The sequence below is a fragment of the Physeter macrocephalus genome, chromosome 7 (genome assembly GCF_002837175.3).
Source record: "Physeter macrocephalus isolate SW-GA chromosome 7, ASM283717v5, whole genome shotgun sequence".
NCBI classification, from domain to species: Eukaryota; Metazoa; Chordata; class Mammalia; order Artiodactyla; family Physeteridae; genus Physeter; species Physeter macrocephalus.
In genome coordinates, this window is record NC_041220.1 from 59,433,355 (window position 1) to 59,460,950 (window position 27,596).

The 27,596-nt window shown below is 41.8% G+C and overlaps 1 protein-coding gene across 3 annotated transcripts; it reads left to right on the forward strand.

The window, feature by feature from the left end:
• Positions 1–1,339: 1,339 nt before the first annotated feature.
• On the forward strand, positions 1,340–26,837 carry TMEM192 (transmembrane protein 192). 3 transcript variants are annotated; one of them, XM_007117283.3, is made up of 7 exons: positions 1,355–1,410; positions 3,838–3,929; positions 6,354–6,500; positions 11,172–11,436; positions 14,764–14,898; positions 20,733–20,835; positions 21,157–26,837. In XM_007117283.3, the coding sequence occupies exons 2-7, from the start codon at positions 3,909–3,911 to the stop codon at positions 21,293–21,295; spliced, it is 810 nt and encodes a 269-aa protein (XP_007117345.1). In that variant the 5' UTR covers positions 1,355–1,410; positions 3,838–3,908; the 3' UTR covers positions 21,296–26,837. The 3 variants fall into 3 exon arrangements, with proteins under 3 accessions (XP_007117343.1, XP_007117345.1, XP_007117344.1); XM_007117281.3 differs by lacking the exon at positions 3,838–3,929 and having other exon boundaries at positions 1,340–1,410; positions 21,157–26,836; XM_007117282.4 differs by lacking the exons at positions 1,355–1,410; positions 3,838–3,929 and adding an exon at positions 1,594–1,863 and having other exon boundaries at positions 21,157–26,836.
• Positions 26,838–27,596: the final 759 nt, after the last annotated feature.

The following is a 27,596-nucleotide window of genomic DNA, read 5'->3' on the forward strand; positions in this document are numbered from 1 at the left end:
TTTTTGCGGTACGCGGGCCTCTCACTGTTGTGGCCTCTCCCACTGCGGAGCACAGGCTCCGGACGTGCAGGCTCAGCGGCCATGGCTCACGGGCCCAGCCGCTCCGCGGCATGCGGGATCCTCTCACACTGGGGCACGAACCCGCGTCCCCTGCATCGGCAGGCGGGGTCTCAACCACTGTGCCACCAGGGAAGCCCCTCAACCTACTTTCAAATGCTTCAGTTAAAAATGTGTGACACACACAAACACGCACCCTCACACAGAGCAACTAACTGTTGGCATAATGTTAACCACTGTTGAATCAATGTGAAGGGTACCTGGATGGATGTTCACTGTACTAGTCTTTCAACATTTCCCTAGGTTTGAAAATTTTTTAAATAAAATGTTGGGGGAAATGCATATTTAGACAAGGCTCTTAAGAAATAATTCATAGAATCTCAGGAAATTTTAAAGATTTAAAATTTTCATGAGATTTTAAAGATCAAGTGGAGTCTTACACCATCTTTTTCTTTGCTGCTACTTAAATGATTTTATTTCACCAACGGTATAAACAAGATTACACCATACACAATGTACAAATAAGCATTAAAAAGTATGAAAGTGTATGTATTGTAGTATCAGCATAGGGACTGGTATTAACAGAAAATTTTACTTTCCTTACATTTTTACAACGATCGTGTATTTTCAGAAAAATGTCATAAAATTTTCTTTTTCAATTCCACTTAAAAAAAAAAAGATAGAGAGAAAGCCCTAAAAATTCCTTATTGCCTCCTGTCCCATTGGTGAAAACTGTATGTCCTGGAAATCAGTCTTTATTCTGTTCGTGTCCCTCTGCAGGTGGAATTTTGAGCTATAAATGGGAACCTGGGATTCCACCGCTGGTTCTGTGCACGGAGCTGTGCTGCAAACAATAATTAAGCAAGACCGAGAAAAGTTAATGTTTTACAAAGAAGAAAGTGGCGGCCGAAAACAGTTCAATTCTTGGATTTGGAACGCATCCTTTAGTGCACAAATCTCCAGCCAACCTAGGACGCGAGAGCAGGTTGCGGGATCCCCAGGCACCGAAGCGTTCCCAGAGGCAGCGGCGGCCAGAGGCTGGTCTTCGGGGAGTATAACGTCCCCCTCCTCCTCGACCATTCCGGATCTAGGTGTCGGGGCATCTGCCAATAGTAAGCGAGAGGCGAGGCCAGTCCATCCTGCCCCCTCTGCCAATCGGGAGCGAGGGGGCGGGTGCGGGAAGGCCGCTGGCAGTGGAGCCCTGGAACGAGGAAGAGAGGTCCGCCCTCTGCGCCTCGGCTAATTGAAAGCGAGGGGCGGGTCCCGGGGCGGGTCCCGGAAGGCGGTGCCAGGCGCAGGTGCGAAGGCTGGGCGGTAGGGCTGCGGCCTCCGCCGGCGGGCAGTATGGAGGACGTGAGTGCGTGGATGCTGGTGGCGAGCGACAGGCCCGGAACCCCCCTCTTCCGGTGCTGGGCGCGCTGGGCGGAGACGGGGGTGGGGGCAGCCTTGGCCGGAGGGGCGCCTCCTGCGCGGGGCTGCCCGGGCGCCGGGTTGTGGGAGGAGGCGCCGGGGCAGCGTCGGGGTCCACGCCGGCCCCGGGCTTGTTTTCCCGGCAGATGGCCGGGCGGGCGCCAGCCCCGTGCGGACGCGTGTCGGGTCCCGGAACTGGGGCGGCCCGAGGTGCGCGCGGGGCCGCTCGGACGCCCGGGCGCAGAGGCGAGTCCCCCTCCTCTTGGGTCCCGGCCTGGGCCCTGAGGGCTGTGACTTGGAGCGGCTGCGGCGTCCCGCGGGCAGACCTGTCGTTATCATCACCCGAAAACCCACATTGGAGAAAAACAATGTCGTGATGTTTTGAATCGAGGCATGGTAGGAGTGAAGGGATTTTTAAATCTCTTAACTTAAATGGATCCAAACCAGATTACTAAAAAACTAGTGCACTAGTTACAGTGTATATAGTGTACAGAGTGAAGAGTAATTGCAAAAATCTTTGCTTAAATGTATTAAAACATTTTTAGGAGAAGCATGTATTTGTGCCCAAAATTAACTGGGTTGCCCATTGGCACAAAATTCTTGCTATTGAAAAATGCAAAGTTGATAGTTATATTAAAGCACTGATTTGAGTTAATAGATTAATAGGAATATTACTGTGATCCTACCACTGAATGAGGTGCATCAGGCAAGACACATGAAACACAGTTCCAGCCCTACACAAGACCTTAGATTCTTGTGCAAATAGTGACTATAGTTCAATTATCTTGACTAAATAAAGACCAAACAATTTCTAATGATAAGACTAAAAAATTCTATTTTTTTTTCAGTTGAGAACATGGAAAGCTAACTGTAACACCTGGAAGTAGATTTGAGACTCATATATATTTAAAGAAAAACTGATTGTTTCTAAATTTTTTAAGGGTGAGATTCATGAACTGACAATGTGTGGAGAAAATGAGTAAGAGGAAAATTAGAGACTCATCAAAATGTGTGCAGTAAATGCTTCTTGGTTGGTGCTAAGCTGTCCCAGCGTTCTTGGGTCTGTAGTTTTTAGCGTTAGGATTAGTACAGCCCTAGAAATTTGTTTCACCAAACAGGTGGAGAGTAATGTTTCACCAATAGCTACATAGCTTTAGATCTGAGCAAGTCGCCTGCTTTTGGTATTTTGTGGATATGGTTTCTAAAAACTGTGCCATGTCTTAGGCCCAGACACCTAAATGAGTTAAAAGAGGCAAAGGTTTTTTAGTTAACGGTTCTTTGTTTGCAAGTGGGTGAACCAATTGTGGCTACTTTAAGGAAGAAAGGGATTTATTTGAAAGGATATAGGGTAGATGAACACCTAGGCCTCTGAAAGGATCCAAACAAGGGCAGCTCAAGGGATCCAGAGACAGGAGTCCTTTCAGAATCTGTCCTGGGATGGATCGCCTCAACCATGGACTCCGTTTGCTTTGCTGCTCTGAGAGAGAGTTGGATTGGCCCAGCCCTTTTTGGTTCCATGACCACCCCAGGCCAGAGGAGGGTGAAGAGCATCGAAGGATGTTCCCCTTGAGACTTAATGCAGAGGTAGACATTGGGTCCCCACAGGAAGTAGCTATTGTCACAAAAGAAGAGGGAGGAGATGGTGTGGAAAAAACAACAGCTATCTTCACTTGCAGATGATGAGTTCCAGACGGTACTGTTTGTATGGTTTTCCCACATTTCCTATAGGCTCCAAAGGGCAGTGTATTTGATGTAGTCACCAGATACATTGTATTTCATGAACATTGAATAAGTGACATAGAAACCATATTGTCCCCAGCCCCTTCAGTGTAGTCAGGGAAAACAAAAGGCATACACATAAAGAAAACAATACAAGGCAGCATAAGAAATTCCAAATTAATATTATGGGCAGTAATTTTTTAGGAGTTTTAAAGTAGAAAGAAAACACTTGGCAGGACAAGTTTTATAGAGAATATGTTTTGGTTGGACTTTGAAAGATGAGTTGGATTCTGAAAAAGATAAGAGAGGGTATTTGTGGGGCATTCCAGAAAGCTCATGCAAGCTAGAGAAGAAGGTGCATGAAAGGGTACGAGTGGGAGGTAAAGTAGACTATTGTCTTACAGTCAGGGTTTCAATGCTACCTTTTAAAAAGTTCCCACATCCCAACTGTTCAAGAAGTTGGGCCGTCTTTCATTCACTCAACACACATTTTGAGTACCTGCTGTGTATCAGGTACTAAAGGTACAAAGAACATAGTATAATGTAGAGTCCTGCCCTTGTGAAGCACACCTTATTCGAACCACTTTGATACCTTGTCCTTCCTCCTGACTGAAAGAACCAAAAACCTGTATATAATATATGAAAAAACAGGCGCGGCCACCCCCGGAAGTGGACTTCGCCTCCCAAGAAGCGGTTTCACGGGGAAGATTATCAGGAAGGCTATGAAGAAGGAAGTAGTTTGGGTACGATTGAAGGAAGACAGTATGGCATGTTACATGGAGCTAAAATCGGATCTGAGATCGGGTGCTACCAAGGTTTTGCTTTTGCTTGGAGATGTCTCCTGCACGGCTACGCCACTGAGAAAGACAGCAAAAAGATGAAGGTCTTAGAATTGTTGATTGGAATGATTCAGAAATTCTCTTATGATGACCCTACTTATGATAAACTTCACGAAGACTTAGAATTAGAGGGAAATTTAAGCAGCTTTGTTCATTACTAAACGTCCAGCCCGACTTTAAAGTTAGTGCAGAAGGTTCTGGACTTTCATTTTGAGGATGACAGATGCACAAAGACAAAACATCAGGGAACAGATGTTCGTATGTCAAAACATCAGGGAACAGATGTTCGTCTGTCAAGTGTTTAAAAATGTGATTAAAGGCAAAACAGGCATGGCTAATTATGTGATTTAGTGGAGATGTTAGGTAATGCTATGGTGGTAATCATTTTGCAATATATAAGTATCAAATCAACTCATGGTATGCAAACTTACACAATGTGACATGTTAATTATATCTCAATAAAGTGGAAAAAATGATCAAGCATGCAAAGGGGCAGGGAAATATGACATAATGAGTCAATTAAAACTGATTCAAAAATGACATGCTAGAAATAGCAACAAGGTCATTTAAAAAAATTATTATAACTTTTCTATATGTTCCAAAGGTTAAAAAGACACATGGGAGATATAAAATAAACCCACTCAAACTTGCAGAAATAAAAACTACAATGTCAGATGAAAAAGGCAGTAGGAACAGCATTGAGGCATCAGAGAAGGCAGCATTTTTGCTAAGACAGACACTTGACAGGTGGGGAGGGATGAAGAGGTACAGAGACTGGAAGGATGGCCTGGAGAGGTTCATGGACATTAGTTAAGGGAAGAGCCGTAGAGGTGGGAAAGCTGCTAATTGAGAAAGCTAGAAGCAGAGGAGTCTTGAAGAGAATAGAAATCATCAGAATTGCTCCATGAGTTATGGCAGACTAAACAGGAAGCTATCTAGGCATTGAATTAAAAAAAATTGCAGCAGCATTGAATGCCTGGGAGTGGAAATTGAGAAGCCCATTCCAGATCTGGTAATTTCCTAGATTGCTGTGTTATCTTTATAAACCTGGTGCACAGCAGCCTGCCCTTATACCATTGGTCCCCCTCTCTACCCCTTCCAAAGTGAAGAGCCCATATCCTGTCTCCAAATCCAATTTTCAGGCTTCCCCTTTTCCCACTAAATTTTCATTTCCCTCTTGTTCCAGTGCAATTATCTAACCTAAATTTTTTGCATCATTTGTGCTATTCATTTGCTAATTTATTATGTACTACCCCATAATATGCCACACACTATATTCTATTGTGCATTCTTATATTGTTCAGTCCTGCATGCCTTTATCCTAACCTCCCTGATGAAAATGTAATCTCCTTTTGAATAGGGACTGTGTCTTACATTCTTTTATCTCAGGAACAGTGCCTTATATGTAACAGTTTTCAGTAAGGCTCTGAGACTGAGAGATTGAGAAGATTGTTTTATGCACCAGAGACTAAGATGCTGTTCCTGTCAAGACCCTAACTTTAAACATGACTAACAAGATTTTGAGGTTGCAGCTCAGCCTTTGCTGGCTATTTCAATGACATTGCAACTAGTTGTTTTCATTGAGAATCTGGTATCTACAAACTGAAATCTCCTTGAGTGTCTATCAGGGTGATCTGTTTCTATTAACGCTCTAACATATTTCTCTCATGATTGAAAGTTTGTTTAAGACCTCTTAGTAATGCCTCAACCAGCTTTCCAAAATTTTGTGGAACACCGAGATACAGTTTAAGAATTTCAACCATATGTAATTATTTTTATCAATAATATAAATAATGTTGGGGACTACCCTGGTGGTCCAGTGGTTAAAACTGCACTTCCCACTGCAGAGGTCACGGGTTTGATCCCTGGTAAGGGAACTAAGATCCCACATGCTGCACGGCACAGCTAGAAATGTAAAAATATATATATGTGTGTGTGTGTGTATGTGTGTGTGTGTGTGTGTGTGTGTGTATAATGTTAAATAAATCAATATCTAAGTTTTGTGGGCTTGAAGAAAATTATTTGAGATTAATGAGATTAATAATTAATAATGAGATTATTTATATATAATCTCATGTCTTACCTCATTTGGAGATAAAGAATTAAGATTTCTTCTACTTGTTTTAATAATTGTTTTCATCAGTTTGTTTACAGTAGTCATCAAGAAGTTTATGGTATTTTTTCAAAATTGGCTTTAGGTAGGGAGTGTGTTTTCTTGTCTATAATTTGTGTAATGAATTTTAAAGCTTTATAGTTTAGTAGATTTGTCTTGGAAACATAATCCAGAGAGTGGTGATTATAGCTTGCTTCCTTTTTTCTGCACCTCAGGGTTCCTTGGATCTCATCCAAAGTATTGAAGATGACCCCCTTCTGGACACCCAGCATCTCCCACATCACTCATTACACGCTCATTTTAGGCCCAGATTCCACCCTCTTCCTACAGTCATCATTGCAAATCTTCTCTTGTTGATACATGTAAGTTGACTGGGAGAAAGTGATCCATCCAAAGGCGATGTTTTTCTAAAATTTATAACCTCTTCAGAGGGCAGTTTGGCTATATCTATTAACATTTAAAGTGTGCATACTTTTTTACTCATATCTCTACTTCAAATAATTTATTGTAGACATATTTGCACACATGTAAGGATATTGTTTATGATAGCAATGTTGTCTGTAATATGAAGAAACTACAAACTGCCACCATCCAGAAGATGCTTTGTATGTCCTGTCCATATGAAGGAATGCTTATACAATATTAAAAGAGAAACTTAGAAGAGAAACTTGGGGTGGATGTGCACCCTTCACGGTTTATTGTTGAATGGAAAAAAATGAGGTTTACAATGGTGTGTACAGAATGTTCCTATTTGTACATTTTAAAAGGGTGTTGAGAGAAATGTGTATATGGGTGATGTTGTGACTTATAAGAAATATATTTGGGGCTTCCTTGGTGGCGCAGTGGTTGCGCGGCCGCCTGCCGATGCAGGGGAACCGGGTTCGCGCCCCAGTATGGGAGGATCCCACATGCCGCGTGAGCCATGGCCGCTGAGCCTGCGCGTCCGGAGCCTGTGCTCCGCAACGGGAGAGGCCACAACAGAGGAAGGCCCGCATACCACAAAAAAAAAAAAAAAAAAAAAAAGAAATATATTTGGTCATTCAGATGATCAAAATATAGTTCTCATATGTCTTTGGTATTCATCCATGGATTCTGGCTCACAGCTCCCAAAACCCTTGGAATTTCCTGAGTGATAAGAGCAATGGGAGCATCTTTTGTTATAATTTTTGGTCTTTTGTCCTCATTCCCTAAAATCGCCTCAAAGTCAGAAAGGTGAAATGGGTGTCTTGATATTCATAACAACCCCTTTCCACCACTGCTGGATTTATGTTGGTGAGGTGACTTTGGAAAGCACCTAAGGATGGGGGCTGTTGCCAGGGGAACCAAGCAGGAACAAAGAGTTGGAACTTTCAGTCCCACGCCCTGGCCTCTGGGGATAGGAAAGGGGCTGGAGGTTAAATCATCCACTGATGGCCAATGATTTAATCAACTAGGCCTTTGTAATGAAGCCTCCATAAAGACCCAAAAGGAGGGGGTTCAGAGAGCTTCCAGGTTGGTGAGCTAGAACACTTGTTATGAACCACCTGCCAGGCCCCCAGACTCCACCAGGACAGAAGCTCCTTTGTTTGGGAACTGGCAGGAAGTATGTCTTCATCGGGCTATTGATTTGTATCTTTTAATATCCTTTAATAAATTGGTAATGTGGTGAGTAAACAGGTTTCCTGAGTTCTGTGAGCCAGTCTGGCAAACTAATTGAACCCAAGAAGGAGTTGATGGGAACCTCTGATTTATAGCCTGTCAGTCAGAAGTGCAGGTAACAACCTGGATTTGCAAGTGGTGTCTGAAGTCCAAGGAGGGGGTTGTGGGAACCTCTGATTTGTAGCCAGTGGGTAAGAAGCACTGGTAACAACCTGGACTTGAAGTTAGCATCTGAAGTGAGGGCAGTCTTGTGGGACTGAGCCTTTAACCCATGGGATCTGATGCTCTCTCCAGGTAGTGTAAGAATTGAGTTGAGCTGTCTTCATCAAGACACCCATTTCACCAGTTGAGCTCCTAGTTGGTGTCAGAGATTTGCCGCCCCCCTCTGCCATCCCCTCCCCCGCCACACACACATTGGAATTGGTACTAGAAACTTCTAACGTTTATTCCTGTATTCTGCGATAGAATATCTCCAGAGGCATTCACAAGACTCTTAATGCTAGTTGCACTGAGAGCCTCAGTGGAAGGGACACCTAATATATTTTAATGTTTACTTTTTGTACTATTTGAATTTATTTTTTACCATATGCATGTATTACTTTTTCAGTTATAAAAACAAAATAAGATACAGATAAATCTATGTTGACATGGAAATTTATCTATTTATTTACACCCAGGAAATAGTGTTAAGCAGAGAAATCAGTGTACTGTTGCCCCATGTTTTATATGATAAAATTACAAATATCTGGGGATTTTTAAAAATGTGTGTTGCAACCACTAGATAAATAAATCCTGGAGATCTAATGCATAGCATAGTGATTATAGTCAACACTAATATTATAAATTTCAAAGTTGCTAGGAGACTAGATATCTTAATTGCTCTCACCACAAAAAAGAAATGGTAATTATGTGACATGATACAGGTGTTGGCTAAAGCTACGGTGACCATCATTTTGCAATATACGAATATTTCAAATCAACACATTGCACACCTTAAACTTATACAGTGTTATGTCAATTATATCCCTCAATAAAAATAAATAAAGTTCAACGTCATAAAAACAAAACAAGACATATGTATGAATGGTCTTGTAGGCTTATTGGGGGCTCTGCTCCAAGTCTGTTATTTCCTCATTTTGGTTACTGCAGTCTCAAACACTAGGGGCTGTAGTTGTTCTTTGCTGCAATGTGAAAGATCAGAAGAAGGCAGATTCTCACTACTCCTTGGGTGTTCATGAGGAGGGTGGATGTGGTTGAAGACTGGCCCAGCTGCTGCTCCAGTGAGGTGCACTGTGGAAGACTTGCACTCAGAACTGAGTGCATTGAGGACAGAGGTACACCTGTTTTCCTCATGTAGATCTAGTAAATGGCCTGATTCTGCCATGGCCTCCTGATCCCCAGATAGCAGCTGAAGCGCTTCTTTCCTTGTGCCTCTTTGTATTGATATAATTAAATTATATAATTATAAATTATATAAAGAGTATAAAATACTCTTTATGTATGTACAGTACACACACACACCACTTAAAAAAAACTTTACGTTAAATTGCCTGCCTTCGATAGTGTGGGATTGATTGCCCTAATTTTAGGACTAAGAAAATCTTATGTTAAAGAACAAGAAAAACTAATGTCTTTATGTACTACTTTGTATAAAATGGATCAGTTGAGTTCAATGTACAGTATATTACAGTAGAGGGAATATGTTGACTTTTCCACTTTTGCTTTATGAGGATGTCCATCTTGAGCTGCTATAGCAAATATTACTGCTGTTGACAAACCACATAAATTTTAAATAGATTTATTACATGCTAAGATTGGCTGCTATTGGATGCTTGGTGATGGATGCTAATGACAGCATTTAAAATTTTCTTTGATTTTTTAAAAAATTATAGAATAATACTGCCTTATGGTTAACAAGTAAAACATTACCAGAATATACAAAGATATAATCTTCCCTTTTCTCTGCTTCACCCCTTCTCCCTGAGTTAATAAATGGGGTCAGTTCACTGTATCTCTTTCAGTGTCTTTTGTTAAGTTCATACAAATGTATACAAAAAGATTACCACGTTATAAAAGGATGTCCCCCATTTCCAAAAAAGAAAAGATTGGATAATACGGTATTTATTACTCAACAGCAGTGTTCCTCAAACTTGAGCATGCACCAGACACCCTGGCAGGCTTATTACACTACAGGCTGCTGGCCACACCCCAAGAGATTTTGATTTGGGGCCTGAGAATTTACATTTCTAACTGGTCTGGAGACCACACTTTGAACTACTACTTTACACCTTACTTTCTTTAACCTTAACATGTCATAGATATCCACCCAAACTAATACATAGAGCTTTAGTTAATTCTTTTTTTTTTTGTTTGGCTGCGTTGGGTCTTTGTTGCTGCACTTGGGCTTTCTCTAATTGTGATGAGAGCGGAGGCTACTCTTCATTGTGGTGCACGGGCTTCTCATTGCGGTGGCTTCTTTTGTTGTTGAGCATCGGGCTCTAGGCATGAGGGTTTTAGTAGTTGTGGCACGTGGGCTCAGTAGTTGTGGCGCACGGGCTTAGTTGCTCCATAGCATGTGGGATCTCCCCAGACCAGGGATTGAACCCATGTCCCCTGCATTGGCAGGTGGATTCTTAACCACTGTGCCACCAGGGAAGTTGCCTAGTTAATTCTTTTATAGCTAAATAACATTCTGTTATGTGAGTGGGTAAACCTTAATTTATTCAAATATTCTGCTATGGATGCATACATATACTTGGGCAATTTACAGTTTTTTTTCAAATACAGAGAACACTGCAGTAAATATATGTGTCCATATATCCTAGGTACTGTGCTTTTACTTCTGAGTGATAGGGTCCTAAGGTAGGATTTCTGGGTCAAGATATTTCCAAATTATTTTTCAGCAGCACTTCCCAGACCAGTCAGCATTTTATGAGACTGTTTGCCCATATGTTGACATCAATCTTTTAAATTTTTGTCAATCTAATTGGATAGTTATTCTTGTTCTCTTAAAACTGAAGCTAGAAATAAACTTTTTTAATTCACGATTTTTATTAGTTTTGAGGTGCTAAATTAACTGTTTTTACTCTTTTTAATAAAATAGAAGTGGGCAGGAAATTGAATTTAACATTAAGTACTCATCTTTGTTAGCTGGGATTTGGGGTGATTTTTATTTTCTTATTTGTGATTTTATCTGTTTCCCAAATATTCTGCAAATTTTTCTCCAGATTATCTGTTTAAAAAGTTTGTAAAAATGGCAAAAAAGAAAGTATTTTTAAACTCATAAAAGTAGGATACTGAAAGTCATAGGTATAAGAATATGTGCTGGGGATGGTCATTATTGTTTCTTAAATCCAAATATTGAATATTAATTCTACTGTTTTCCTTTCCACCAGATTGTGTTTGTTATTTTAGCATTTTTAACAGGTGTGCTTTGTTCTTACCCCAATCCAATTGAGGACAAGTGCCCAGGAAACTATACCAACCCATTGAAAGTTCAGACAGTCATAATCCTCGGAAAAGTTATTTTGTGGATTCTGCATTTCCTCCTTGAACGATACATCCAGTATCACCACAGCAAAGTAAGAAACCGAGGCTATAACAAGATCTACCGGTCAACAAGGCATCTTAAAAGCCTTGCGCTGATGATACATTCCACTGGTAAGCCCAGTTGTCTCACTCAGCTATTCGGCAGCTTGCTTGAGCGTAATAAATGACAGCAGAAGGAAAATGTTAAGTTTGATTTTATAATCAAATACATGCTCTCATTTTTGTGAGAGTGATGTGGCCACTAAAATTAGGATCACCTTAATGTCTTGAAGTTTTTCTTATATTTCCCTTTGAAATCTGTATTTGTTATGTAGGGGAGGAAAAATATTCCTCTGCCCTTGTAGGTTCTTGGCTGAGATGCCACCAGTAAAGGACAGATTAACAGGAGAAAAACGAATAGAAGTTTAATAACATTATACCTCCTGTATACATGGGAGAGACCCAGGAAAACTGAGTAACTCCACAATGGCCTAAGCAGATGGGGAGGGTTGGGGGAGGGGCGATAGTGCTGAGAGGTGACCAGGAAAAGCACAGTAAACAAGGGTAGGTTTGTTATGCTTGCCTTATGCATTGATTAGAGTTTCTAGAGATTTAGAGTCATCCTGGTACAGAGAGGGATATAACCTTACAAATGGAGATTTCCCTTATAATTGTAAATGTCTCTTATAAAAGCTAACTCCTACTTGGTTTTCAGAGCTTCATCTGTGTCTGCCGTTTCTTAAAAATAATCAGATTAAAATAATCCTTAAGACAAAGGAGTTATATTTTGGGGTAGCAATTTCTGTCCCCTTCATTATGAGCAAGGTACCTCTGTGTGAAATGTGGATTTTTTTCCCCCTTTTGATACTAGCAGACTTATTCATCTCAAGGAGATATACAGCTGATGCTAGTTGATACTTGTAGGATAAGAGGGGATTGTTTTATTTTAAATGAAGCTCGGTGCTTTTCTTGCAGTAAGAGAAAGACTGTTATATAATAAGATGTATTACTAAAACAGAAAACCTGGAAAACAATTTATGAAGGCAAGGTCAGAAAGTCCATCCAGGATGCAGACAATTTAAAGGCTTAATGGAATTAAATTGAACTTCTTTAGGTATTTTTGCCTAATTGTCAAGGTTTCTACCTTTTCTAAAAAGCCCTCTTTTTCAATTTGAGTCCAGAATAAATGAACATTTTGAAACCAAATTAGAAATTAATTTTTCCCCCGAAAAACAGCTCTACAGAATTTAATGTTTTTCCTGTGTCCTGGTAGTGCATTTTCTTAAAGGGCAGGCTGTGAGTGCATCTGCTCAGCGAGGTTGTCGGTGGGAGCGGGAGGGCCCAGCGGTTGTAGAGAAAGAAGCATTGTATTGGAATGGCTGGTCTTGAAGCATCTCCAAGGGGCGGCCTTTACTGCCGCCAGAGGAAGAGTGTGGTTTCTACTTCTACTGCTGATTGCAGTACTTGTTTTTGGCCAGAATATGTCCCTATAATCTTTGCGCCTCTGACAAAGAGAAAAGCAGAAACCTATTTGTATACTGACCAAAATAATGTTGTTTCTCCGCTGATGGTCTGGAAATAGTATTTTTGAGGCCCACCAAGAGATTGTCTAATCTTTGCCTTTCCTCTGACTTTCAAATTATTGCTACACATGTGACCCTTAATCACAGTCTGTTTCTAAACAATTGGACCCTCAGTTTAATCACAGACGGCATCACTTTTAAGTTACTCATATAAGGACCCAGAAAATCCAGGAGAATTGGGGCAGGTGTTTACTTTGTTTCCATTTTCTTTAAATATTTTTTTTTCTTATTTGAAGAAAAAGAAGGTAAATCTATGAGGATATAGAACTTCCAGCTAATCCGAAGGGTGTAACCATTCTTTTTGCCTGTGATAGTATTGCTGGGTATTGTCTGGCTTCATCCTGATGCTTGTTATTCTCTGCAGAGAGAAAAATAAATTGATTTTACTTTATTTTGTGGAGATGGGAGAAGGGGCTTTGCTTTCCTTCCAAATAAGTTGAAAATATTTATCTGATTTATCTGTTCTCCTTCCTTAGATCGAAATATATCCTGAACTCTATCACATGTTATTAGCTGCATAGCAAGTTGCATATTTAGTTGTTCTTTTCATTGAAGCGAAAACTTGACCCTTGGAGACATGGTGCTGGGCAGGGTGCTCTCATGATGTCCACAGTGCTTATCATTCAGGGGAATGTCTTACTTCTGCAGTCTCTGCTGCCAGCCTGCAAGTTCACCCTGTGACTTGCCACGCTGCTGACACAGGCCTTGCTCACGGCATCAGAAATCCTGTGGAAACTGTGTGTTCACTTTCCCTGCAGAGGTTTTTCCCTAGTTTTTTCCTCTCCCTAAAGCTGTAAAGTTATATTTGTCTTGTACACAAAACTAGTTCATAAATTGAGCTATTGGTTAACATGCTAAGACACTGTGACATTTGTGAGTGTAAGGGGAGGGCTTAGGGATTTGTGCTGGACCATTGCTTTGTGTAGAGGGACTTTTGATAGGTTATTTAAACAGGGTTCTTTGGCTCACAGTCATCCCTTTGTACCAAGAAGCAGAAGGTAAATCAAAAGAGCATCTCCCCAGCCTTGATCAGACTTGGATAAATATGTTAGTTTTAGGAAATTCTAAGGTAAAACACTACAGGAATGACTAATGCCCCTAAACTTTTCTTTGACAGTCTTCAGACTGTACGTGCAGAATGAGGTTAAAATGGTCTTCAAAAATAAATAATGGAGGGCTTCCCTGGTGGCGAAGTGGTTGAGAATCCGCCTGCCGATGCAGGGGACACAGGTTCGTGCCCCGGTCCAGGAAGATCCCACATGCCGCAGAGCGGCTGGGCCTGTGAGCCATGGCGGCTGAGCCTGCGCGTCCGGAGCCTGTGCTCCGCAACGGGAGAGGCCCGCGTATCATAAATAAATAAATAAATAAATAAATAAATAAATAAATAAATAAATAAATAAATAAATAAATAAATAAATAAATAAATAAATAAATAAATAAATAAATAAATAAATAAATAATGGATATGCTGAGCAGGGGGGAAACAGCTCATATTTATTGTCACCCCATTTTTCAGATGAGGAGTGGAGGTGTTAGGTCATCTGTCCAAGGTCAGCAGCGTGTCCCCGGTTTTTTGCTGGATACTCGCCACGTCCTTTACTGTGCTGCATGACCAGAAGGGGCCACTGGGTCCTCGTAGAAACTCACTCCTTGAGTTTTAAAAAAGTCCAGATTCTTACGTATTTGTGTCATGGGGCATCATTTGCTCTTAGCCGTGTTATGTTTGATTTCCATCCTCTACCTTCCTTCGTCGCCGCATAGGTGGGTGGGTGCCCGCGCCCTCGCGGTACCCCTGCGGGGGCTGCGGCAGTGGCAGCGGCGTGGGCTCCGGGACTCCGCCCCGCCCACGCACCCACGCTGCGTCTCCTCCCCGCAGGCAGCACGGCGCTCCTCCTCCTGCTCTGCCTGCAGCACTCCTTCCCCGAGCCCAGCGTGCTGTACCTGGACCTCATTCTAGCCACCCTGGCCGTGGAGCTGGTCTGTTCCCTGACGTGCCTGCTCGTGTACACAGGTGAGAATGACAAAGAGCCTGTTCTTATAGAAAGGCCTTTCACTGCTGGCGCATCCCCACCTGAATCCCAGCCCATTACCTTTCTGGCGGGAAACCTTTTCTACGTGGCCGTTACCCTATTGAGCACCCATACCTCATTGCTGACCACATCCAGACTCCTCTAATTTCAATCCACCAGGAACATACCGGTGAGTCGCATTTCTAAAGTTGTGTCATCAACAAATTCTTATCAACTAGAATGAAGGCTTTCCATTAAAAAAAAAAAAGAAAGAAAGAAAAAAGATCTACAAACTTTTACGTCCTCAAAGGCAACTGAGATGTAAGTCTGGCTTTAAATTAAAATATAGCTAAATATAGGACTTCCCTGGCTGTCCAGTGGTTAAGACTCTGCGCTTCCACTGAAGGGGCATGGGTTCAGTCCCTGGTAGGGGTAAGAGCCCACTTTTACGTCCTCAAAGGCAACTGAGATGTAAGTCTGGCTTTAAATTAAAATATAGCTAAATATAGGACTTCCCTGGCTGTCCAGTGGTTAAGACTCTGCCCTTCCCCTGGTAGGGGTAAGAGCCCACATGCTGTGCAGCAAAATAAAAGTAAAATAAAATAACTAAATAAGTTAATACATGCAAAACTGCATTTAGCCCAAACTTGATTTTGATAAACCATTTAAGAACCCACTTCTTTCTAAATTTAGAACTGAGGATTGTTCTGTGTGGCTGTCTCTCAAAACTCTCAGTGGTAAAATTAAATAAGCTTCAAAAATGTTATCATGAAAAATAGATGGAAGGATACTTGAAGAGAAAAAAATCCAAGCCCGGAAGAAACAAGATTTCATTCCTGTTGCAGTACTGACATGCACTAAAATCTGTAATAGCAGCTAATTTGGTGGCATTGAGCAACAGTTGTTTTGTGACAATAAAATACCTTATCTGTCCATTCTGAAAGAGATTATTTCTTCAGTTATGAAGGAAAAGTCACATGGGCCAAAGCTTGTGTTTCATTTTACTGTTTTGTGCTTCTTCTTAAGGCTTCTAGGGCAAATGTTGACTTTGTTCAGTGTATCCCAAAAAATTAAAGGTTGATTCCCTGTTACATGCATTTTTCTTGCTTCTCTATATTAAAAAGATTTAAAAGATACCTAGTTTTGGTAATGCTGATAGTAACTCTTCATGACATGATTCTTTGATATACTAATTCTAATCTAAATTTGACTAATTTGTCTGCAGTAAAGTAGTTAATCTCTAGAAGTCAAGATGGACTCTTCTCGTTGGGCACCTGACTGTCTCTGTAGGAAAAAACTAGGAAAATAAAACTTAAAAGCTTTGCGGTGATTTGCTTAGCTTTCCATTTGTTTAAAAATAAGCAAGGATTCAAAAAATGCCACTCAGTTACCAGCCTTCCAGTAGTCCTGATGTTCGGGCTTCAGCTCAGGAGGAAACAATTGTAAGGGGCAGCAGGCCCATGTCCAGTGTCCTGCGGTTTAGTGAGAGCTTTCCTTGGCTTATTGTGGTGGAAAGGAAGAGTGGAAGATTCTCATTCCATGTAGATTGCAGTGGTATTATTGCCTGGCCTATGATCTGATATATGCTGACTGTGTGCAATTTAATTTATTTTAAAAACCACAAACACCAGAAACTATCACAACATTGTAAATCAACTGTACTTCAATTAAAAAAAGAAAATGGAACACCTTCAGGAAAAAAAACCCCACAAAGATGAGTCTGAAAGATGGACATTTTTATGTTGTTGAGCTATTGTCTTTTATTTCTGCCTCTTAAGTTTTACTTTAATATTCTATAACTGTTATTTCCTTTTCCCCAGTTCAAGAAACTTAACCTTGTTCCAAGTTTCTTCATTTATCTTGGAGTTATTATGTGGAAGACACCATTATAAGGAGATGCCATATGAACGTAACTCTAATTTAGAGGCAAGCCTCATGGGACAGTCGAGTCTCAGCCTTCATCTCCTTAGTGGCACTGGACACAGTGGCTCGCTCCCTCCTTGAGATGTGTTCTTTACTTGTCCTGGGAAGCTGACTTCCTGGCATCCCGCCTGGCCCCCTGATGGCCCCATCTTCTTTTTTGTTGAGCTCTCCCGGCCTGCGTGGTGGAGCCCAGCGCTCAGTCCCCATCTGCCCTTGGGTGGGCGCGCTGTTCTCGTGCCATCGGAAGCCAGGGGCTATTCATATCTTTTTTTTTTTTTTTGAAGTATAGTTGATTTACAGTGTTGTACTAGTTTCAGGTGTACAGAAAAATGATTCAGATATATATATTCTTTTTCAGATTCTTGTCCATTATAAGTTATTACAAGATGTTGAATATAGTTCCCTGTGCTATACAGTAGGTCCTTGTTGTTTATCTGTTTTATATACAGTAGTGTGTATCTGTTAATCCCAAACTCCTAATTTATCCCTCCCTGCACACCCCGTTTCCCCTTTGGAAACCATAGTTTGTTTTCTGTGTCTGTGAGTTTATTTCTGTTTTGTAAATAAGTTCATTTGTATCATATTTCAGATTCCACATAAAAGTGATAATCATATGATATTTGTCTTGCTCTGTCTGACTTATTTCACGTAGTATGATAATCTCTAGGTCCATCCATGTTGCTGCAAATGGCCTTATTTCATTCTTTTCATGGCTGAGTAATATTCCATTGTATATATGTGTCACTCTTCTTTATCCATTCATCTGTCGATGGACATTTAGGTTGCTTCCATGTCTTGGTTATTGTAAAAAGTGCTGCAATGAACATTGAGGTGCATGTATCCTTTTTTTCTTTAAACAGACGTATTTATTTTTGGCTGCATCGGGTGTTCGTTGCTGCATGCGGGCTTTCTCTAGTTGTGGCAAGCAGGGGCTCTTCTTCATTGCATTGCGAGGACTTCTCATTGCGGTGACTTCTCTTGTTGCGGAGCACAGGTTCTAGGTGCACAGGCTTTAGTAGTTGTGGCATGTGGGCTCAGTAGTTGTGGCTCGAGGGCTCTAGAGCACAGGCTCAGTAGTTGTGACGCATGGGCTTAGTTGCTCCGCTGCATGTGGGATCTTCCCAGACCAGGGCTGGAACCCGTGTCCCCTGCATTGGCAGGCAGATTCTTAACCACCGCGCCACCAGGGAAGTCCCCTGCATGTATCCTTTTGAACCATGTTTTTCCTCTGGATATACGCCCAGGAGTGGGATTGCTGGATCATACAGTAAATCTGCTTTTAGTTTTTTAACAAACCTCCATACTGTTCTCCATAGTGGCTGTACCAATTTACATTCCCACCAACAGTGCAGGAGGGTTCCCTTTTCTCCACACCCCCTCCAGCATTTATTATTTGTAGACTTTTTATTTTATTTTATTTGTATTTGTAGACTTTTTTTTTTTGTAGACTTTTGATGATGGCCATTCTGACTGGTGTGAGGTGATACCTCATTGTAGTTTTGATTTGCATTTCTCTGATTAGCTATGTTGAGCATCTTTTCATGTGTCTGTTGATCATCTTGATGTCTTCTTGGAGAAATGTCTGTGTAGGAGTTTTGCCGAATGTTTGATTGGGTTGTTTGTTTGATATTGAGCTGTATGAGCTGTTTGTATATTTTGTAAATTAATCCCTTGTTGGTCTCGTGGTTTGGAAATATTTTCTCCCATTCTGTAGGTTTTGTTTTTGTGTTGTTTATGGTTTCCTTTGCTGTGCAAAAGCTTTTAAGTTTCATTAGGTCCTATTTGTTTATTTTTGCTTTTATTTCCATTACTGTAGGATATGGTTCCAAAAAAACATTGTTGCGATTTATGTCAGAGTGTTCTGCCTATGTTTTCCTCTAGGAGTTTTATAGTCTCCAGCCTTACATTTAGGTGTTTAATCCATTTTGAGTTTATTTTTGTATATGGTGTTGGAGAATGTTCTAATTTCATTTTTTACATGTAGCTGTCCAGTTTTCCCAGCAATGCTTATTGAAGAGATTCTTTTCTCCATTGTATATTCTTGCTTCCCTTGTCATGGATTAATTGACCATAAGCCTGTGGGTTTATTTCTGTGTCCTCTGTTCTGTTTCATTGATCTGTGTGTGTCTGTTTTTGTGTGAGGGGCTTCTCATTTCTAACTCTCTTGGCCACCACCTAAAAATCAAGGGCTTCTTGTTGCATTCCCTCACCGGTTCTTTCGGCATCTCACTGCCCACTTCCTTCTGGTCCTTTCTGATGAACCCTCTGCATGTCTCCTAACCTTCTCACATTTCTCTTTAACCTCTTTGTTTAATCTTCTTCAGCCTCATTCTCATCTGAGAGTCACATCAGAATCATCTGTGGGTCCTGGCAGTTCCATGACAGGTTGAACATATGACTCAGCACATGCACTTCTGGGTCCATGTGTACTTTTACACAGATGTTCCAAATGGCATTATTTATAGCAGCCAGAAGTGGAAACAACCTAAATGGTGTTAGGATAAAGTGATGACTAGACCAACAAAAGGTGTTCTATCCATACAGAGGATAGTATTCAGCCACAAAAAGGAAGGAATAATGGAATGAAGCACTGACACTTACAGTATGGGTGAACCTTGAAAGCATTATGCTGAGAGAAAAAAAAGCCAGTCGTAAATATTGTATGATTCTGTGTACTTGGAGTGCCCAGAGCAGGCACATCTATAGAGAAGGAGAACACATTAGTGGTTGCCTAGTCCCGGAGGTGGAGGTGCCTAGAGAGTGACTGCTCATGGATCCCAGGCTTCTTTCTGGGGTGACAAGATGTTCTAAAATTGATTGTGGAGACGGTTGCATAACTCTTTGAATGTACCGAACCATTGAATTGTACACTTTGAAGGAATTGCATTGTATGTGAATTATATCTCAAGGGTTACAAGAAAGGAAAGAATCATACGTGGAGTTTTTAAAAATTGTGCTGGGGCCTAACCCACCTCCCCTCCCCCTTCCCACGTGTTGAATACTTGACCCATTTGGAGCTGCACGAACAATTCTCAAGGCCAGTCTCATTGGACAGTCACTGCCATCACTGAGGCCTGGCTCAGCCCTTTCTCTTGTCCCCTTGTCACCATCTGTGGTGGGAGTGCTCATTCCAGCCGTGTCCCAGGGTTATTACGCAGGTGGGGCAGGGCCCCCGGACAGTGGCTCTTACTCAGACATGCAGATTGTTCGGATCAGTCTGTAGCCAAACCTGCGAGGTTGGGAACAACAGCCTTGTTGTGTCTGATTATTCAACTCTCTGCAGCAGACTTCTGCACCTACCCACATGCATTAGGCTGCTGGGGCTGCCAGAGCACATACCCAGCCTGGGTGACTAAGACACACAAAACTTATTTTCTCTCACTTGTGGAGGCTGGACCTCTGAAATCAGGGTGTCACAGGCCTGGCTTCTCCAGAGGCTTCTTCCTTGGTGTGTAGGTGGCCGCCTCTCATTGTGTTCTCACATGGCCTTTGCTCTGTGCAGATGCATTCCTGGTGTCCCTTCATCTCTCAGATCAGCACCACCCCGATTACTTTGTTCTTACTTTGATTACCTCACCAAAGGTCATGTCTCCAAGGACACTCATGTTGGGGTTAGGGCTTCAGGTTCATCAGTGGCCTCCAGGTCGCCGAATTCCCTGGCTCTTCCATGTGTCTTCACTTCCGGGCAATGAGCGCTGATGGCTCTTTCCTGACTCTTCTCCTGCCCCTGCATCAGCATTTCCATTCCCTTTTAGCACATTTTCCCTATTTGTTTATTCACTTCATGAACTGTTTTTCTTTTTTTTGCATATTACTTGAAAAGAATTGCCAATTACTAATGAAATTTGAATAAATGGAATTAGAAAAATGTTCGTGATTGGATAACCTGACAATAATGACTTTATTATTTTAGTGAAAATTCGAAAATTTAATAAAGCCAAGCCACAGCCTGATGTACTTGAAGAAGAAAAAATCTATGCTTACCCCAGCAATATTACCTCGGAGACTGGATTCAGGTAAGTGTGGAGTAAAAGATTAACAAAAGAGATTGAAAAGTTTATTCCATCTGGAAATCTAGAGACCATTCTGATGCTTGGAGTTTAGGACTCTGCATATGTTAAAATATGTTTACAACTATGTTTGATTTGTTTACTTCCTCTCAGCTGTGGTGAAACCAAGTCTAAAGAAAGAATCTCGTTTGGGGATATTGCCTTGGCTTACAAAATCTAAGAAAAAGTAATGGATATAACATGCTGTACTGAAAACTAGTAGAGATCCATTTGCGAAGAGACTTTTGGTGAACATGTGTAACTCATGAATACCTTGGTTCTGTGCAGGACTCTCTCAAGCCTGGAAGAGATTGTGGAGAAGCAGGGAGACATCATAGTGTATCTGAAGCGGCACAATGCCCTGCTCAGCCAGCGTCTGCTGGCCTTCACGTCCTCTGACCTCAGCTCTCAGCCAAGTGGGATTTGACAGCAATTCCAGAGGAGCCAGAGTAATTTAGACTGACCGGCTACCTGACAAGCTGTCTTAGGGAAATGCAGCTTTGCCAAGTAACATTCTACGATTTCTGTTGGAAACCTGAATTTGGTTCTCACCTGTGTGGCTGTTTAATAAGTAGGACTCGTGGATCATTTGAAAGACACTTTGTAGCGCCTTGCGAACTCAAGGGGAATGTCTGTTTTGCACATTTTGAAATTATTTAACTGCCTGGTTTATTCTAGGATCAAAGGTATAGATTAAACATCTCCTTGACCAACACTTCTTCCATACTCATTGGGACCGGGTAATAATTTGGCTTTTTACAGAGGAAGTCTGAAATAACAACCTATATTTAAAACTGGGCTTGAGTTTTTCCCACTATACTGGTGAGAGAAGTCATCATTTCTCATGGTTAGTGTTTTTTCCCATGGAGCCTTACGTATTTTATATGCTTGTTTGGTATTGGATGGCCTTGGCCCTTATAGCTTTTATAAGAATTTTGTCACTGTAGGACCAAGGTCTCACTGGATGATTTACTTTGCAGCCCCTACAGGTTTCCATTCTCCAGAAATAAGATTTGAAGATTACTTGGACCAGCATTAGACCAACCAGTGCTGCCTGTGAAAGCAGGAGCGCCTGCCATTGGCAGCAGCTGAAATAGTTAGAGAAGACTTCGGGCTTTCTCTTTATTTTGGCCCTTCTTTGAGAGGTAGCCATGTATTTCAGTATTGACTGTCTTTGGATCAATAAGTTCAGTTATAGGAAAGGGGTCTTCTATAGCTTTAAGTTTGAAAGAAAAAAAGAATATGTTTTTTAGTCTTGGATTATACTTAAAAATTATGATGGAAAAAATGTCATATCAACTTATATATAGATATTAAACATATCTAATTCTCCAGATAAAATGAAGCATATTTATGAGTAAATGGCATTTTTTCTCCAGTTTTCCTAGCATGCCCTTTTCATGTATCAGTTTGCTTTTGGCACCTTTACATGCTGCCTCAGAAAGCCTTCTGTGTGAAAGCTTAACATGAGGGAAGGGGATATGTGTGATTATGTATGCTGCTAAATTTTTTTTTATTTAGCTGAATAATCAATATTTGATGTAAAAATCCTTGAGCTATACATAACTATTTGGCAAGGGATGTGTTCATTGGGTCATACCATACATATGAAGGGCAAACATCTGTTTCCTTTAGATACAGCCATTGCGGAGCATTCTCAAGGTTTTCTGCTGAGGTCAAGGTGATTGTGTGTCACCTGTAGTCAATACCATTGAGTCCCCAAATTGAAAACATTCACAAACTAAAGCCAAAATTGTATTTTTAAAGTTAAGATTGTATCCAAGTTTCCTGACTTCTCCTTCCTCTCTTTTTTTCTTTTTTCCTTCCTTTTTAATATGTCTCAAAGCCATTGCCTTCTGTGGAAACCTGTCTCTATGTTCTGGAAGAGCTTTTGCCTTTAGCTGTTTTCCTTAGGGAAAATACATGTGGTAGATGATTAATTCTCTTTACTTTTAAATTCATTTTGGATCTACAGTCAGTTTCTAAGGTTTATGTGATGAACATTGGTTTACAGAGAAAGGTATAGTTAAAAAGTTAGAATACTCAAGTTCTGATGGGCTGTCTGTATAATCACCAACATTCTTTTCTAAACTCAATACTGAACATTTCAAACAATAAAAGAAAATGAAAGAAAGGAATGAACAAAACAATTTAAATGTTAGTCATTTTGCGCACCAAGTAGATACTGTGCTAGCACCATGGATACAAAAATTAATAAGACAGTCCTAGCTTGTAGCTTACATTCTAAGGAGAGGACTAGGATTTCCAGGCTCAGTGCGAAGTGAAATGATGACAGTAAGCCCAAAGTGCCATAGGGGCTCCAGGTCAGAGAGTTTCCTGGGGGGAAAGGCTTTGGGTATTCCAGGGAAATTTATGAGTAAACAAGAAGGTCGAACAGCTACAGATGATCATCTGCACTGTGTATAGCTTGAGCCCAAAGGGTGATGCTGGACATGGGAGGAAGAACGACCAGTGGCAGATTCTGGGGACCCTAACGCTCTCTAGGCCAAGGGACCTGCAGTGGAATGGGGCCCACTGAAGGGTTCCAGGCAAGGAAGTGGCAGTCGGTTTTAGTTTCAGAAGGATCAGACTGCCAGTGTGGTGTAGGAAAGTGGGTGGCAGAGTGTATATGGCGCTGAACTAGGGCAGGTAAAGTAACATTTTATCATGGGTATATATGTATATATCTGTATTGTATTTCTATATTGTTAATTTGGGGATTTTATTTCAAATGACAGCATCATGACTTACTGCATTTCTTTGAATACTAATGAATTAGAGCTTTTTTCCTGTATTCTTTGGCCTTTTACAAATCTTTTGTGATGTACATGTATAAGTCTTTTGCTTATTATTCTCCTGGGATATTCTTTTTCTAGCAAACATCTTCCTTTATATATAAGGATAGTCTTCAGTTTATATTTGTTGGAAATATTTTCTAGCTTGTTTTGGGTTCTTTTGCCATGTTCTTCTGCAGCCTGGATTCTGTCCCCGTAGCACTGGTGGAAAGTTCACACAAATGAATTCCTAAAGCCACATCGGGTGAGAGCCAGCAGTGTTTGAAGAAATTTTAATATACCCATGCTTGGGAATTCCCTGGCTGTCCAGTGGTTAGGACTCCGTGCTTTCCCTGCTGAGGGCTCAGGTTTGATTCCTGGTCAGGGAACTAAGATCCCACAAGCTTCGCAGTACAGCCAAAAATACACAAGCGCGCGCGTGCGCACACACACACGTGCACGCGCACGTGCACGCACACACACACACACACACCCCACACCCCCAGGCTTCTGCTGGAGGCCGTTTTTCTTCACATGAATTAATTCTTTTTCCTTTTTTCTCTAAGGCAGGGTTCTCTAACCTTGGCACTATGGACATTTTGAGTTTGTATAATCTTTGTTATGGTGACTGTCCTGTGTGTTGTAGGATATTTAGCGGTATTTCTGACTGCTAGGATGCCTGTAGCAACCTCCAGTTCTGACAACTAAAAATGTCTCCATACACAGGCATTTCATTTCATTTAATACTTAACATTTAGTTGAGAGCCTGTGTGCACCAGTGAACAGGGGTCAGTCAGACAGAGGTGGTTTCTATTCTCATGGAAGCTACATTCTCATGGTGAGGTTGGGGCATGATGGGGTGAGGAAGTGAACACAGCAGACAGACAAGCCAGTATTGGGATTGAAAAATACAATTCTTCTGTAAATTAGGCCTCGTGGAGATTCTGATGTTAATATGACTTATGGAAAGAATTTAGCTTCCATGTTCTGCAACCATTCAGAAAACTGAATGGCAAACAAAATGAACTTTACGTCCCCTCCCCATCCTTTTTACAAGAAGACACTGTTATTTGGTAATCTCACAAACTGATCAGAGATGCTCTTGTGAGCCTTGAATACAAAACTCCCATTTGTTAGCCTCTTGAATTCTTCAGGAAACAAACCTTGAATATATGCCAATCACAAGTCACAAAAATTTCAAAACATTTCCTAGGTTTCCTAAGGAAGGTTGTTTATTTGTAAACCACGTAAGCCTGTCTCTAATTCTTCCCCTCCCAGCCTCTCTAGTCTGGCCCAGCTTTTCGTCCTGCTGTTCCACTGGAACTTCTTATCAAGGCCAAGGGTAGGATACCTCTTACCAGGGCTGAGTGCCCTCCTCAGCCTGCCTGCACCCTTCCTCTCAGTTGCCCACTCCCTCCTTGATTGATTTTCTTTACTCTGGCTTCCAGGACACTGCAGCCTCCTGGCTTTCTTCCAGCCACACTGGCTTCCTGTCCTGTCTCCTTTGCAGGCTCCTTTTCTTGGTGTTCGTGTCTCCTGGGCCTCTTCTCTCTCCATAGGCACTCGCTCTTGCTGACCTCATGGCTATAGCGCAGTGTACAAGCTGGCCACTTCCAGATGTGTCCTCCCTGACCTCCAAACGTGTATACCCTGCTTCTCTTCTAGATCTCCACTGCAATGACTGAAAGGCATTTTGCAAAGCCGAGCTCTCCTCCATAGCCTTCTCTATTTCCACGGGGGTCGCTGGCTTTTCCTTTACAATAGAGTCAGACTCCATCACCTTCACATGGATTGTTGCAATAGTCTCTTAAGTGGTCTTTCAGATTCTAACCACCACTCTCCCCCCACCCCTACCCCCCCCACCCCCAACAAGCATCAGTGTTTAGTGTAGCTGCCAAAGAGATCTTTCTAAAACACACTTGACAAACCGTGTTACTCTGAGGTTTCCCTAGTCAGTAAAATCCCAAGTCCCTGGCAGTGACCTCCAGGGCTCTAGAAAATCAGCTCCCACCCACCTCACCTCTTCCTGCTCCTTCACTTTCTCTGTTCCAGTCACGTTGTTTCTGGATTCTGAGACACGTCCCCACCTCAGGACCTTGCACCCCTGTTCCCTCAGCCTGAAATGATCAATTCCTATGTAACTTTACCTCCTTCAATTCTTTATTCATGTCTCTTTCTCAGTGAGACTTCCTCCCCACTCAGCCCCTTCTATCTCCCTTACCTTAGGGCTTCAGAATATGTCATCTCAAAATACGTCACCTTGGCATTATTGGTTATTTTGAACTAAAGTTTCTTGAGAAACATCCACTACAAGAAGTAAACTCTTGGAACTTCCCTGGCAGTCTAGTGGTTAAGACTGTGCTTCCACTGCAGGGGGCATGGGTTCGAACACTGGTCGGGGAATTAGGATCCCACATGCCCTGCAGCATGGCCAAAACAAAACAAAACAAAAAAAACCCAAACAACAACAACAGGAAAACCCTACCACTCAAAAAACAAAAAACAGAAGTAAACTCTTACCCTTCTTTTTCCCTGAGAAATCAGGAGATAAATCTGCCATGTGAAAGGTGCCCTCCCCAGTGAAACTGAGCAGGACCCGGCAGGGCTCTCCTGGGTACAAAAGCCCCTCTATGTCTCTGTTTCTTGTTTGTTTGTAGAAAAGGGCTTTAATCTCCTAGGCCTTCTCTGAGTTCCAAAGAGCAGGCACAAGCAGTTACTAATTAGAGGAGTGAGGGAATGCAGACACAAAGGAAAAGCAGTCAAGAAACAATACTGCAGAGATAAAAAGAGTCCTGCTTCCTCCTCAAGTGCTATACATAGCAATCTGATGCATATCTTTGAGTTGTTCTGCAGGAACTAAGACCCCACTCAGGTGGAGGATGGTGACTACAAGCTGACCACAAGCACGTAGACCGCAGACTGGTTGGAACCAGAAGGTTGATGATTAAGGTTCCTGGAACACCACCTGGTTACCTCACCACCAAACAATCAGAAGGAGGTCATGTACCCTGCAACTCTCACCCTAATTGTTGCCTTTAAAAGCCTTTCCCTGAAAGCCATCTGGGAGTTTTGGGTCTTTTGAGCATGAGCTGCCCATTCCTCTTACTTGGGCCCTGAAATAAATGCTGTACTTTCTTCACCACAACCTGGTGTCAGTAGACTGGCTTTGCAGCATGGTGGGTGAGTGGACCCAGGTTTGGTCTGGTAACACCAGGAGGGTAGAAGACATCCTTATCACCAGACAGGGAATTTAGGGCCAAGAAGGCTGTATAAACAAACCTTGTGTAGGGGAGGAAAAATAATATCCCGCTATCCTTTTAGGTTCTTGGTTGACACCCGTCTGTAATAAAAATAGTAAACAGGAGACAAATAGAAGTTTAATAACATGTATACCTTCTGCATACATGGGAGATACCCAGGAATACTGAGTAACTCCCCCAAGTGGCCCAAGCCACCACCTTAAATACCATCCAGCTAAGGACAAAAAAAGATGTTAGGGAGTGGGAGAGCTGGTTATGCGAGGCTACAGGCAAAGCACAGTTGACAAGAGTATGGTTGTTATGCAGATTTAAGTCTTTGCCTCTGCATTGGTAAGACTTTATAAAGATGTAGAGTCATCTGCCTCTTTTTGGCACAGAGAGGGAGATACCTTTACAAATAGAGATTTCATTTAGAAATGTAAATGTTTCTTACAAAAGGGTAGCTTCCTGCTTGATCACTTCTTCACAAGTCATCTTTTTATGGGGCTCCCATGCGTACAAAAATTTGTTTTTCTCCTGTTAATCTGTCTTATATCCATTTTATTATTAAACCAGCCAAAGAAACTAGGAGGGGGCTTCCCTGGTGGCATAGTGCTTGAGAGTCCGCCTGCCGATGCAGGGGATACGAGTTTGTGCCCCAGTCCGGGAAGATCCCACATGCCGCGGAGCGGCTGGGCCCGTGAGCCATGGCCGC